At 34.3% G+C, this 15,540-nt stretch overlaps 1 protein-coding gene across 1 annotated transcript in view; it reads right to left on the bottom strand.

Moving 5' to 3' along the window:
- CDC14A (cell division cycle 14A) overlaps positions 1-15,540 on the bottom strand; it is a 59,129-nt gene that overhangs the window by 21,754 nt on the left and 21,835 nt on the right. Inside the window, exons 5-8 of the mRNA NM_001177736.2 lie at positions 14,027-14,106; positions 6,631-6,697; positions 4,294-4,356; positions 1,156-1,243 (exon numbers count right to left, since the gene is read on the bottom strand). Coding sequence (NP_001171207.2) covers positions 1,156-1,243; positions 4,294-4,356; positions 6,631-6,697; positions 14,027-14,106 — 298 coding nt within the window. The remainder of the gene's footprint in view (positions 1-1,155; positions 1,244-4,293; positions 4,357-6,630; positions 6,698-14,026; positions 14,107-15,540) is intronic.

Raw genomic sequence — 15,540 nt, 5'->3', positions numbered from 1 at the left:
TGTTGAAAAATGTTTTGTGGCTGAGAATTAAGTAGCATTATTGCGCTCTTTGTATCTGTTGTAGTTTCCATGGAAATAAATAGAAGGCATTACTTTTCAGAGCAACCTACACAGATTGAATCTGCAGGCAAAATTAGGGCATTAATTCTCCCACACTACAACTCTATTAGTTGATCCAACTTTCTCCTTGATTAAACAGGTTTCAAGATATTCTATGGGACATTTCTACAAGTCATATATACATATCACTGAATGACTTGGGTTGGAAGGAACTTAAGGATCATCAGTTTCCCTGCCACATGCAGGGATGCCAGCTGCTAGATCAAGTAATGCATCAAATCACCCAGGTCCCCATCCAACCCAGCAGTAATGAGGAAAATCTTAGCTTTGTAATGTGTACTTACAATCATAACTTCATTTCAAAAAATAGTGATAATTTAATCATAACTAAATAATACACATGATAAAAATAAAACATGTTTTCCAAGCTCTGTGGAACAATTTAGAAAATTTTTGAAGATGTTCTGTAACAGTGGCCAGAGGAAAGAAACAAACTAATGTATTTTCTAGATTTTGATTAAATCTTCAGTGGACAGATTGTGCAATTAGCAGCATTCCATTCTTAAAGGAAACAAGAGAGCAGAAGAGGCAGCTATTCAGAAAACACGCTAATAGTGATAAGGCGGCATAGCACAAGGAATAAGGTGAAATTATGACTGATTTTCCTTTTAGCTGGAACAAACCTCTACTTCCTTTGTCAGTCAAGTTTCTCTTTTATATTCCATTAGAATTACATATATTCTTCCCTTTACCCCAAATATGAAAGATAAGCTGCTTTTTGAAGACATTCTTGGCCTTTGTTACAAAAATCTTCAACATGCTCTCCCTTACTTTACCCAGCTCACCAGAGGAAAAGTAAGGGACATGAGTTTCTCAAGCACTTTTGTCACTGTAAGGAAATCACCATTGGAAGACACTTTTGGAGTTGAGTTCTATGATTGTACATAATATTTTCATAGCACAATTATTTCTGCAGAAGACAGTTAATCTATAAACCTCTATGATCTTTTGCTCATTTGCTATCAATGTTTAACATGCTGAAAAAAAAAATAAAGAATAGCACCAAAATGAAGACATCAAAATCCTGAACCATACCATTTTCAAATTTGCTCTTTGGGTGTGGTCCACTAAATGCCAGAAATTTTCCTGGTACAATCCAGTTGAAATCACCATTTTCTACTCGCTAGAAAATTACAAGAGAAAGAAAAAAAGCACTTTAATAAAGGCACAAACAATACTAAAAAAGGGTGTTTTTTTTATAATAACTACATTCTTGATTCACTGAAGAGCTTCAAATGTAATTATTTAGCTTACATATACAACTAACATACCAGAAGATGTTTTTCAAAAACCTCTTAATAAAACAAAGACACGACAAATTTTGTTAAAGTTGTCAGGTAAAACAGAAAGATTCTATACCTTAGATATTTCTCCCATAGAAGTCTCAGGGTTTTAAGACAGCAACTTATAACAATACTGGCAAATATGTATGTTTTAGTCAAAGAATTTAGAAAAATTCTTCCCTGTAAGGACACTGGGAAGTGGGCACTAAAAACACAAGTCAAGAACAACAAAATTCAGAGAATAATTAGACTGCAAAAACAATTATCCTTTTTCTGCAGATACTGAAATTTACATTTTGTTGTAGCTCTGATGAGTTGGTAATCATATAAGCAACAGATAAATAATTAGAAAGGAAAAAAAACATCAAAATCAGGTTCCGTATCTTCTTGTAAAAGCAGTGCTCACTTTTCAATGACAAGTTTAGAAAAGTTCTGTGAATTCTTTTATTGCCCAAACTAGAAAATGCCTTTTGTTTTTGTTTTTTTTTTCCCCTGTTAAGAGAAGAGTCTTCATTCCTCATTTGGGCATGCAATTATTTTCAGCATCACTAATAAGGGTATAGTACTCAGTTCAACTGCATTACAAAGCTTGTGTTTTTAGTTCTCAGTTCATCAAAACATTTTAATGAGTGAAAGATTCTGATAATGGTCATTACTTGGCCAATGGTCATTAGTTGGTCAATTCACCAACTGCATGCTTAGCTAACCCCATTAGGCTTGCTCCCAATGTCCTCAAATAGCGAAAACTCCTGTAAGATAACAAGCCTGCATAAGAACTAGAGAACTTTGTGCCAAGTCAGGATTGCTCCCCACAAGAAGCAAATTTGTATTACAGACTGCAATCTCAATATTGTAGCCCTCTACTCCTTTTAATAAGTTCTGAAAATAAATCTGAATTATTTTTATAGTTGCATTTATGACTTAAATAGTTCATCGTTACACAGGCTTTTGTAGAGAATTAATATCTTAACCACTCTGAACTACATATGTATTCAGCACTACATGCAAATGTAACTATAGAAAATTACAAACAATTATTTTTCATCAAGTTCAACAAATGGGGAATTAACTGTCCTGATAGTATAGCAAAATGGAAGAACTTTAGAGTTCATCTTCATAAAGAAATGAAATTTTCTTTAGCCTGTTCCCTTTAAGTCTTATGCAACTTTTCTCCACACGACTACATTTGAAGTGTTAACAGCAAAAATCTGAAGTATTTGAATTTTTAGAAATTCAGCGCAGTATACATCTAAACATACAAAGCTGACCATCAGACTGCCACATGTAAAACAGTATAAGACATAAAAAGAATAAGCAAAAAAAGAGGACTCCAAGTTCTCACTTGGTACTCAGTGAGCAGGATTCATTCACACATACATACAATTCAGAGTAATATAAAATGATATAAAGCATTAAACAATATAATGGGACTGCTATGTACACAGCTTTAGTCAATTGTTTTTTTTGTTTTTTTTTTCTGGGCAGTTCAACATATACCACACACACACATGCACACACACACAATCCTAAGAGTTTCCACACATTTTTACTTTTTATAACAAACATTTTGTTATACAAAGATCAAGCAAGAAGCAGCAACTTCATACTTAGTTTTAGCTACTGCTTCATTCAATCTAAGTAGTTCAGCAAAGGCCATACTAATTTCTCAATCAACACAGAACACTGCAGTATATAGAAATCCTTCCACAAATACCTTAAGCTTTGTGAATAACTTCATATTAAAAGACACCTATTGCATTTGCCAACTACAGCATACATGCACGTTGTAAACTGAGTTTTCTCACCATTTAGTCCTCTCCTGGTTTTACCCTCTCACCTGAGTGTTTATGAAATATTTCCTACAGCTTATACCTACATGTACTAAATATATATGTACAATAAATTAACAATGAACTCTAAAAAGAGCAATTAATATATACTCAAATGTTTAGTTCATCTTTAGCTTATACACCTTTCTCACTAACCAGTGCAATAGCAAGAACTTCAGGCAACTCTAGAAACAAGTTCTGGTACAATCACATTGCTGTCACTGACTTCTTTAAAAATGCTCTCCCTTCTTTTGAAGTATGGCAAATAAAAGATCATCCAAGTATTCTGGACCAGATGAATACACACTTTGAGCCACAGATTTCCAGCACATAGGTGCAGCAAGGGTATATTTCAAATGTTCTCTGCAGCAATATTGCTTGAAAAGCACTACTACTTGAAGACAGAGGTAAAAAGAGTTCAAACAGTTGATGTTTGCATAAGTTAAGGAACAAAGTCCTAGTGGCACCCAGAGCATCTATTCTTCACTTGTGAGACAAATGGCAGAATAAGCAATGTCATATTAGCATTTTGGAACTTCAGTAGGTAAATATTTTGGATGTGTTCTAGTTAATCAAATGTACTGCTATATAATGAAAAAAAGCTCAGGATGTGCTTAATCTATACGGCTATAAAAGAAGTGTAACATGTAGAACTAGCAGCATCTCAAGAAGCTGCCCTGCAGGTATTGAAAGAAAATGGATCCTGTGGACCAGCTAACAGGCTTTGAGTTGTATCCTGAGAGAAGGGTGGGAAAGCACGAAAGCAGTCTCAGAACCCAGGAAAGCAATGAGAAAATAGTATTTTGTGAAGTTTCAGTGCATCACATTGTAATGATACCCACCTTCCATGTTGTTCACAGACAGAAAACAGTTTTAGTATCTACCAATATTAAGGCTTCCATTGGATATCTAACCAACAGAACAATGGTGTGGTTTCACATGCTTACCAAACATACAAAGTTTTACTTGAATAAAAATGTTTTTCCAATACAATTTAAAGTTATGGGGTACTACATATTCTAACTTATTTTAGGCAAACCAGACACATTAAATGTACAAACCTCATAGTGTTCATATTCATCCACATCAAAAGTCTTAAAGTCAAAAAATCCATGCTGTAAGGCCTAAAAGGCAACAAGGTGTCAGTTAATTCTTAAATATGGTTTATAATCTCATTTTACAATTCTGTTCTTGAGAATCATAACTAAATCACTAAACATTTGTGCTTTTGGCCTGCTGAAGTCTTTATATTAAGACAACATTAAATTTTACACATATCAACAACACAGACAACAAAAACTGTAACAATGTCCAAAACCATCAGGCTCATAATTTCTCCTTCAAAGACATTACGATGAACGTACATCTATTGAATATCACTTAAATCTTCAAGTCGTTCCATCTGACTACATGATTTTCCTATAAGACAGATGACAAATTAAGAATTCCCTTTTTGTCATATACTCATTCAATAATTTCTATGCTGAGTATGTTTTTGGGTATTTTGGACATATCAAAAAATAAAACATTAAAGAGATTTTTTTTTTTCTGGTTTTCTTTTTTTTTTTTTTTTTTTTTTTTTTTTAAGTTTAATGTGATACTCTGATTATAGCACCATAATACCCAGGCATAAAGATTTACAGATAGCAGTACTAAGTATAACCTGAACTTTGTGATTTGTTGATGTTATTTCTTCCAACACATTCCAATGATAGAATGAAGTTAACAAGACTATAACAGACAAGATCTATTAATAGGGTTGAAATAAATTGTTTAGTATTTGATTACTCTTAATTTGCTTTATTTACTGTTATTTACTTATTAATATGTCAGTTATATACTAGCAATTTTGTATAATGCCATATTAAAACAATTTTAGGAATCAAGAATTCATAACACAAGTTTCTTTCAAAGAATAGTTGGAACATTTCAGTGGCTTGCATCCATATGGAATCTAACACATTTTGAAAAGTATGGATACTGCACAACATTCTAGGATTAAGGTGTTTTAAAAACATACTACATTATTGTTTACCATATTTGTCACTATTTGCTACACAAAGAACTTATTTTTGTTAAGACAAAACCAAAATAGCTTCTCTAACAGACAATTCAGTCTTATGACTGGATCTCTCACAATACCTAAGATACCGAGAGGTTTCTTCAAACAGCAGGTCTAGAAAAGTGTTATTTCATTTAAGCATGGCTGGATGGCTGCACTCCAGAATAAGTAAACTCTTTGCGTAATATATATATTATACTGACTGCTGCTGAACACTTCACAGAGCAGCAGGATCTGTAGAATGCCACACAAATTAGAGTCTTACTGCTAACTGACAGCTCCTTTCCCACCCCCAGAGAACTAAAAATATTAAGCTTTATCTGTCCTTTTTTCAGTTTTTAGGAGACACTTGTTTTGCCATTCTTTTAAGAATTACAAATCATCTATAAAGTATCGGTACGTAACCATTTATATAGCCTGTTCTTCTCAACAAGATCACTAGGAATTCAGGTGAAGAGGAAGTTATCTTTGGTTACAGTATAAAGTATATAATGTAGTATAGGTTTACCAATTAAAATGTAAAATAACCTTTTCTTTTTTAAAGTAGCACTAGATTAATTTTCCCCGGGATCACAACCACAAACGTAGCACAGAATCACAGAATGGCCCAGGTTGGAAGGGACCTCAAGGATCATGAAGCTCCAACCCCCCTGTCACAGGCAGAGCCACCAACCTCCACATTTAGTACTAGAGAAGGCTGCCCAGGGCCCCATCCCCTTGTCCTGACAATTTAAATAAAATTAGCAATTTCAATTATCCTTCTCTAACTTTGCTGGTACATTTATAATATTTACATTGGGTATCACATGTACTTTGAAACCATAGCAGAGGTTTAACAAGCCAGTTGACTAGATTTTGAAAGTGACATGCTAAAACACCAGTAAGGTGCATTAGTTCCTGTTCTTTTTAAACAACTTTCAAAATACTGGCATCAAAAAAAAAAAACAGAACCAAAGGAAAGTATCTGCAAAAAAAACGTATCAAAAAGTGCTCAGAACACCTACGTGTCCATATGACTTTAGTTTGTCCACTTACATAATTCTCTTTTATCAATGTTCATACATAACGTAGTGCACTAGGTCTACTAATATCTGTAGACTCTACCCAGCCAGGCCTGGAATGTTTGCACATCCTATTTAAGGTGAACTACAAAACCTATGAAAAGCCACGCTAACCAAGTAAAACATAACCTTCTGCACTTGTCACTACTCAGAGCTCCCAGTAACTCAGGCTTCATGAACAGGTTTTCTAATATATTTTAAGTGTGCTTTGCTGTTTTTTTATTTGTCTTTTAAAGTTAATTTAAACCTGTTTTTCTAAGGAAAAGAGCAATTACCTTATTTATTCCCTGTAAACAGTCCAAGATGGTGAGATTGTAGGTGCAGTTCCCAAATGAAGCATCCCTATAAATTTAACAAATTACTTTAATATAAGTATCATTTTAACAACTCAGAAAAAGGTAGCACATAATAGAATATAATCAAGTTATTCAGTCCTCTTGTAGAACTCTCCATTGAAGTTCCTAGAACACACTGCTTACCAGCCTCTCCACGTTGAGGCACTCCTCTATCAAGGATATAGCTCAGTGTGAATACAGTCACAATACTGCAAATTTTCATTGTGTTTACATGTCAGCTACCCACACGGCCTTGGACCAAATTATTTATGCTCTCCTCAAACAGGAAGCTTTGCTATTCTCTTTCAGTTGCACAAGGTCAGTAGCACACAAAGCAAAACTTGCTTTAAACATTATTCAAGTCTTCCTCTGTAAAAAGAACAAGCAAGCTGTCTACTAGCTTTGATTTCACTTTGAGGCTCTCATTTTGATGCTCAATTCCAAACATGATTATAAATTAATCAGGCTGGAAATTGGAAGTTACTTGATATTTGTTCTGCCATTAGAAAAACAATTTCTCTTAAAAAAAAAAAATGACAACACTAAAAAGCAAAACACATTCAAGAAGGAAGAGACACCAACATAAAACCAAACACTATCACTGACAATAACAGCAACACATGAATTGGGGAAATAAAAGAAAAAGTACCTCTCAAATTTAGCTTCCAATCAGTTTGCATTTTAACAAATTCTGCCTAGACAGACTTCCAAATCAGCCACTGAATAAATGCTTTACAGTTTTGCTCTGAGCTACTTTATTGAGGATGTTAAGAAATGCAATTTATCAGAACACTAAAAGTTCTGGGTTTCAGACAGATAAATTTTTAATCCATATTTATTCAAAAATTAAGTCTTTCATTAGAGACTTTCACTTTTAAGACTCTACTTGCCGTAAGTAATGTGAAATTTATAGTGTCGATATGGTCCTTCACTCTCAAAAGTGCTTTAAAAGTAGGATACTGTCACACATTATGAGCAAATAACAGAGAAGTCTCAAGTAAGCAAGGTTCATAGAACATGTATGTTTTAGGAAAATAAGAAGGTACAAGAATGACAGTTTCATATTACAGGCAGGCCTCTCAAGAAAGTCTTCCAAATTACTAGATTATCAACTTCAATAATTACCACAATGTTTTAGAACAGAAATTTTAACATATTAGTAAATATTTAACATCCAAAACTAACGATGAGGTTTTTCAAGATGTAAAGCCATGAAGTATTTTGACTAAATTAAATAAGCAGAATATATCACAACAGAAAATAAGCTTAAAAGACTATTTTTCACAGAGAGAAGATGAAGATTATTGTTTTGCTGAAAAACTTGTGCCAAAAAAAAAAAAGATCTGAGCAAAAAAAAAAAACCAAAACATTGGGACAAAGTGGGAACGTACACATGATAAAAATATTTAGAAGTGACTACAATTTGATAAAAGGGATGGCAAACAAAAAAACCTAAAACAATGCAAACCCATAAAACTAAGTACTTAGAGAAATCTGAACAGAAAACATGATTGTAACAGATGTCCAACATTATGCCATCTGGCTACAAAGTTGAAGAGTACCTTTTTTAATACTCAATCTATCAACTAGATAGCAATTCTGTGGAATAAATTGAAGTTAATACACTTTCACTACTATATTCTTAGCAAAAAAAAAAAGTTTGTCTTGACCTAATATCCTGAACATTTCAAATAAACTACTCAGTTAAAATATCTTTTTGTTTACAGGGAGTTGCCTAATGCATTTTAAGTCACTGTTCTTATTCTTTCTTTGTTTAAAGCAAAACCAACACACATTTCCTTCCCCAGTCACCTAGATAACTTATTCCTCAAGTGGAGGAACTTGGCAGAGTTACCAAGTTTTTTCACTAGATCAGAAAAACAAGACACGAGCTGTGTCAAAGCACTACAAATCTGTGTAAGTATTTAAAGAACAATTTGATCTTATTTTCCAAACACTGCTAAATCAAAGCATTTACTGGAAAAAAAAATGATTTGAGGTAGCAGAATAGCTACCTCAACTTCAGCATTCTTCATGTAAACCCTTCTTCCTTTTGATTTCATATAAAATTTCAAGACTGTCACTAAAAATCATAGAATCACCAAGGTTGGAAAAGCCCTCTAAGATCATCCAGTCCAACCATCCACGTATCACCAATATTTCCCCACTAAACCGCATCCCTCAGTACATCTAAACATTTCTTGAACACCTTCAGGGACGGTGACTCCTCCACCTCTGTGGGCAGCCTGTTTCAGCACCTGACCACTCTTTCACAGAAGAATTGCCTGGTGTGGTTGCAGACATAGCACAGAAAATACTAGGCTCTATCAGAAATAGTACTAACCTTTACAGAAGTCTTGTTAAAAATATAGCTATTCTCATACCATAGTAATCCAAGAAGCCAATTATATCGTAATGGAGCCACTACAATGCATTTCATTGAAGCATCTGTCACCACTGTTAAAGTTCTAAAGCAATAATTAATAATACTAACTTTAGCTGCATAAAATGCAATAAATTCTCAGTGACCCACATTTTGTACAACAATAAAACCAGATGCAAACACTACCAGAGTTATGAGAAAGAGTACTTTAAATTTTAAAAAAAAAATCTAACTTCAAAGAAATAGTGTTTTAGATAAAACTACAATGAACTGCATACATTCTTCCTACTTCAACTTGTTGTTCTCCTTTGCTCACCATTCTGGGCAGCCTGGTCTAGTGGTTGGTGACCCTGCACATAAACAAGGGGGTTAAAACTAGATGATCATTGTGGTCCTTTTCAACCCAGGCCATTCTATGATTCTTTAAGAAACTAATGTGCATGATTACGTTTAAAGATAAGAGTTCTTAAGAAGTTGCTGGGACTACTTATGTATATACAAAGACATTTTGAGAGTTTAGCTGAGGGAAACAGAGGAATTTGGATTTACAGTGCTATACCTTCTTGTTTAACTCTGAAGCGTGTGTTAAATGAAACAGGGGAAAAAAAAAAAAAAACAAGATCTCATTTCTGATCAAACAATAGAAAAGAGCACACACAGACTTCTCCTGCATGGTATTACACCGTGGGACCTCCAACTCCTGCTGCTGATTGTGTTTTTTTTTTTTATAGTACTTTATTTATTTTTTTTTAATGGCCAAATGCATAACCATCTTGATTTTCTAACAGTGTTTTGCCAACTATTACCTGGCAGCTCTATTTGGTTTCAAAATGAGAAATACATTAATATTTCTGACTTATAGATGTAGCAGGAATCTGAGCTGGTATTATACAGCTGCAAATCCCCAAACCAATTTCACAGTTACCAGAGCTGACCTCAATACTGCATAATGCTTTCTCTTCCATCAAATCTCCAAATGCCATCAGTAAGAGAATAAATTGTTTTCCCAGAACTTGCAAGTAAAGAAATGAATGTCAAAATACAAAAACTGAGTGAAATTCATGTTGTATCTAGAAGCATAACACAACTAAGCTAAAATGTATGTTTTCTCCTTTTGTATTGGAATTCAAAACAGTAGCTTGAAGTGAAAATCTAAAACAGCTTTATGGTAGGAAGCCGATATTTATCATGGTTTAAAATGATGTTAGTGGTGTTTTCTTAAGCACAAGCAAAAGGATAGAGTATAAGGTCTTCAATAGACTAGAGTGTCCCCAGGTTTCAGCAAATCAGCCAAAAATAAGATGAAAGTTTCTCAAATACAGCAATGCCTAATCCTTCTGCATTGTCTTTGGTTTTCTATTATAAAAATAAAAGTTTCCATACATCTTGTAAGAGGAGTATGCTGACTTTTTTCCCACCCCTGAGTGATATTCACTGGTGCTGTCTTCAGATGAAAAACCCAGCTGAAGATCTAAGCCGATTAAGGCCTTTTGAGGTCACCGAGCTCAATTAAAGTAGATCAATTTCCCAGTGATATTTTCATGTAAACATGCCTCAGAAGAACCTGACAGTCCTGCAGAGCTTCTACCTATTGAAAGCTATCTGGTTTTTTTCCTCATAGAAGACACCTGACATATCAAATTAACAAGCCTGTTAAATAATCTAGCTGTAACACTGAACCTTTGATCATTGCACACTGATAAAACTCTTACAACTTGAGAATATTCCAACAGAGATAAGCTGTACTACAGAAGTTACGTAACACCTAAGCGCCAAGCTGCAAAGTGTAAATTCAAGTCAGTAAGAACCGAATTCCGCTCATTAATATACCAAGTTATTTCCTTCCCATATCTTGGAATAGGAGAGAAGACATAGGGTACTCAGGTATTGATTTTCATTTTACGTAGAAGTCATTTTAGCCCTTTTTCAATACACCACCTATATAGGAGTGTAAACTTCCTCCCAGAATCAGATTGGGTTTTTTGCAGAGTAGTCTGAAGCCAAGCAGATATAGTACCTAATGTGGCAGCACAGGTTCATATGCTTGAAGTGTCTATCCTGCTGTATTTTGCATTAGAGAGGCCACAAGTATCTTAGAATACAGGTGAAAATCATCTGAAAAGTCTTGGAAAACCAGGAAAGAAACATGTTATTTTTTCCCTATTCCCAGCTAATACTGATTGCCCCATTGCAGGCCTTTACAAGATCTACATGTCCTTCTCTCAACCCCAGTAATTCTTAAGCTCCTTATGCATCTATTCCAGCCTCTTCCTATAAATTTAATTCACAAATAACCCCAACCCCCACCCCGTAACTTTCAGACTCCCTATTTCTTACCTAGCCTCCCATCTTTTTAAACTTAAGAAATCTATCTCCTTGCTCCTCTTTTTCTCACCTCCTGTACAGCTAGATTAGAAAGCTTTCTTTCCCAGCATGATAAACTACACCACACAGGTAACAGAACCTTCTTAGGCTCTAACCCAGTGCCAAAACTTGACACAGTACAAAACACCTTTGAAAGAAACCTAAGTGCTTTCCAGCCTGACACCAAATAAAAAAGAACATTCAAGAAATCAAGATGTTTATTTCTTCCAACATACAGAAAAATTCTCCCCAAACTTCGGAACTCCACATTCCTTCAGTAAACAGCAAGGCCCTGCTCAATATTGCTTCCCCTCAATCCTCTTCTTTACTGATCCTAGAGTAGCTAACTATTCTATTCTGGAATAGCATCTTGTGGATTTTGACTCAGGATCTGTTGTGGATGCTTGTTTGATACTTGAAATATTAATGACATATTAATACTACAATAACGTTAATTTTCTCTATGAAGTTAAATAATTATTTAACACAATTGCTTTGTATCACTGAAGTTCTTACTGTAGTTCTTAACCAGTCTCACAAGAAATCAGAGCCAATTACTCTCACTGCTCTGTACCAGTCAAACAGAAACATATATTACTTGCATCATCATAAGTTGCAAGGTAAAGGTATGTAGACCTTTTCTTGAACAAATAAGGTTGCATGAAACTGTTCTGAAAGAAAAACCATGATTGCTCCTAAATTTTCTGTCTTATAATTTCAGGACTTGATAATTAAGGTTCTTTTCTTTGTCAGTACCTTGTTTCTACATACCTTAACTTTTACTTTGACAAGGGAAGAAGCAGAGAAGGAACCTAAAGACATAGCAATTTACTATAATTGTGAACAATAAGTTTTTTAGAATAGGTGAACAAAATAAAGCTATTCTCAGGTAACATACATCCTACGCTACTGAGAAAGCTTTGCTTCCTACACTACTACTAAGTTCTGCTTTTTAAGAAACGTTTGAATAAATTAAGCTTTAGATTCTGAAAAAATTAGGTTGCATTAGTTATTAAAACTCTTATATGGAAAAAAAATATTATTTGATTGTTATTAATCTCCTGCCTAAGTTGAACAACTGAGACAGCACTATTTGATAGGAAAGGGAGAAGCAGTTTTCTAGTCTCTATTTAAATGCTACATAGTAATCTCCAGAACGTAGGGAAATATTCTGGGGAAGTATTTCACTTGTTCTCCAAAATTAAAAAAAGAGAAGAGAAGAGAGGAGAGAAAAAGAATTGACACTGTTTCTACCCTCATAATAACACTACTTGCTCCAAAGAACTGTTTGCAGAAATACTCCAGGATTTGAACTTTCTATAAGTGGAGAGGGCCAATGCAATTATTTCAGGATCAGGCGAAGATGAGAATCCAGCAAGCCTAAAAAGGGTGATGAAAACTATGCAGTATTCTTAAACTTAGATCATAATTCCTGCATTTTATATAGAATTTGGTGATGTTAAAAAATAACATTCTTTATTATTTTATTATATATAATATTTATTATATTATTTCAAAAACGCTCTTCAGCAAGTACATGAATTTTTAAACTAATTTTATAATAATTGACATAGATGTCAACAACTCAGTAAACTTCCTGGTCTTTGGAGAACTATAAATGAGATGACTACATGAACTCTAATGATAAAAGCAATCACTGATTTGATACCATTCTTTAAAATGAAGTGTTTGATGGTTTAAGATTTAATAGTTAAACTGGTCTTTACATTTAAGTCTGCCATTCCAGTAGTTCATACTGTATCTGGCTCCTGTAGAAGCCAGTGGAATAGAGACAATTGGATTATTCCTTGTTGAGTGGCTGTAGAAACAAACTAACCTTCTGATACAAACAAGGTAGGCCTACATTTTCAAATGCATCAAGATGACAGTGAATATTACTCGTAAATTGCTGACTCCTCTGGGGAAACAGATCTTGACCTTCTCACAGTTGTCTTAGATCACTTGGTTCTGCCTTAGAATAGTTCCAGATATGTAAAGCACAACGACATTTCAAAGTCCACCCAATAAAAAGAAACTCAAAATCTTTAGATAGTCATGACAGCCAATACTTCTCAGATCCAGGTCTCAATAACACTTTGCTACAAAAAGTATAGAAACATTATTAGAAATCATCTACTCAGTGAAAACAAAGGTAAAGCAATTTAACTTGAACTTCAGTAGTTGTTCTGTTACACTGAGAAAATGCAACAGGAAAAGAAATTCTTCTTCCACATAAGTCTAGCAGGTTAGCCGCTAGGCAGTACAGAAGATTAGAATTCCAAATAGTGAAGCACAATACATCGTAAAGAAAAGTTTAGGTGGCTAAAACACAAACAAGCTAACAAGTATTTTTTAAATCTGAAAGCTTGCAAAACTGGGAATATCACTTAAAACTAAGTCTAAACATTTTATTTTTCCAACAGCAAAGCAAATAATTCCATCAGAAGTAAAGAAAATTCTGTGCATTACTCATTTTATGTGTGTGTCAGACATGAAGCCATTTTCTAGGAAAGGAGAGGAATTTAGAAAAAAAGTATATCCAGCAAATTCCAAAAACAAAAGTTAGGCCCATTTTTTATGCTCACATACCTAAATGGAACATATGGTGGATTAGATCCAGACAGAAGCGTCCTGTATGCTTCTTCCGGTGTTTTCTTCAAATATATTACCTGAAGGGAAGGAGAAGAAGGGATGAAGAGAGGAAAAATAAATAAAAAAAATGAGCCCTGAACCTGAAGAGTCATTAACTATTTGCATGTTTCTCCCCAAACCACTAAACTTTTCTCAAAGTATACCATACACCCTTACATCCAACTCCTGTACTGTCCTGCAGGTGAGACCATCCACACCATCTGAAAGCTGAAAGCTTCAAACATCAAGAGAAAGGGACCATTGTTAGTATCTGTTGTGTAATCTGCACACACTTTTTTTGTTATAATCTCACATTGCCCCAACTGGGAGATTTTAAGACAGATGCAACATTGTATTAGGATACAAAACAAGCATCTATACTAGGAGTTCTCTGCCCGGCTTCAGCTGATTCAAAATAAATATAGTAGTAGAAAAAGGGAACATTTCTCTACCAAAGCTCAATGGAATCATTTCTAACACAAACATTTTCTGATCCCTAATTGTCAAACCACTCTTGAGAGAACAAGATGCCAAATTCAGCAAGTGAACCTGTTACTATGAGACCAGCTTATAGTTAACATAGCATACTAAAGGAAGGCTTGTTCCAGCATCACTGAACACTATTTGATTCACTGGCTCAACACCATAGTAAGCAATCACCTCACTGCGTTTCAAATACTGTTTGTACAGTAAAATTGCTCATAAAATAATCCAATTTGGAATACACACTAAGTGCATTATTCCTAAATAGATATCCAGTTCGGGATGATACCTTATATGCTGCAAATACGTTTTGGAAACTAAGTGACAAAGTTTTCTTACACATTTCTCTGCATCTCACCTTATAGACAGCACCTACTTTCACTCTGCACATTTAACTGTTGAATATAAGGCATTAATAATTATTTTCTTAACATAGACATAGGTCCTAACCTAGAAGCTTTGATATTCAACTGCTGACCTTGAGCACATAGAAACAGAAGCAAGCAGCAGTCATTCTCAGCATGCATACAATTTGTGTTATGTCCTCAGCTGCATCTCAAGTTAATAGAATTCTCAATATTCTGTAGGATATTAAAATAGCATGTAACATTTCTTGTGTTTCTTCCTCAAGCATGGACAAAATAGATTGAAAAGGAAAATAAATAACCAAAGTAAAACAGTCTGATACACTTTTACTGTGATGCAATGAAAAGATCCATCCCCATTCAGATGCACCACTGTATTTTGTTTGTTTTGTTTTTAAACTAATACTGATTTCTCTGCTTTGAGCTACTGCTCTAATTCGTGGTCAAAACTCCGTACACAAACTTAATTACTTTCAAAAGACCAATACAAATTATTAATAGTTTGTATAGTAGTGTCACTACTTTCTCTTGTTGTAGGCAGTGTTACCCATACAAGACAGACCAAATGTTACAAACTTTCAAACATTTTTTCCTGACATGTCCATTCTTACATTTTAAGCTTTC

This window comes from Gallus gallus, chromosome 8 (assembly GCF_016699485.2).
Source record: "Gallus gallus isolate bGalGal1 chromosome 8, bGalGal1.mat.broiler.GRCg7b, whole genome shotgun sequence".
NCBI lineage: Eukaryota > Metazoa > Chordata > Aves > Galliformes > Phasianidae > Gallus > Gallus gallus.
Note: the sequence above shows the minus strand (reverse complement) of the source record. Positions and strands in the feature narration are given on the sequence as shown.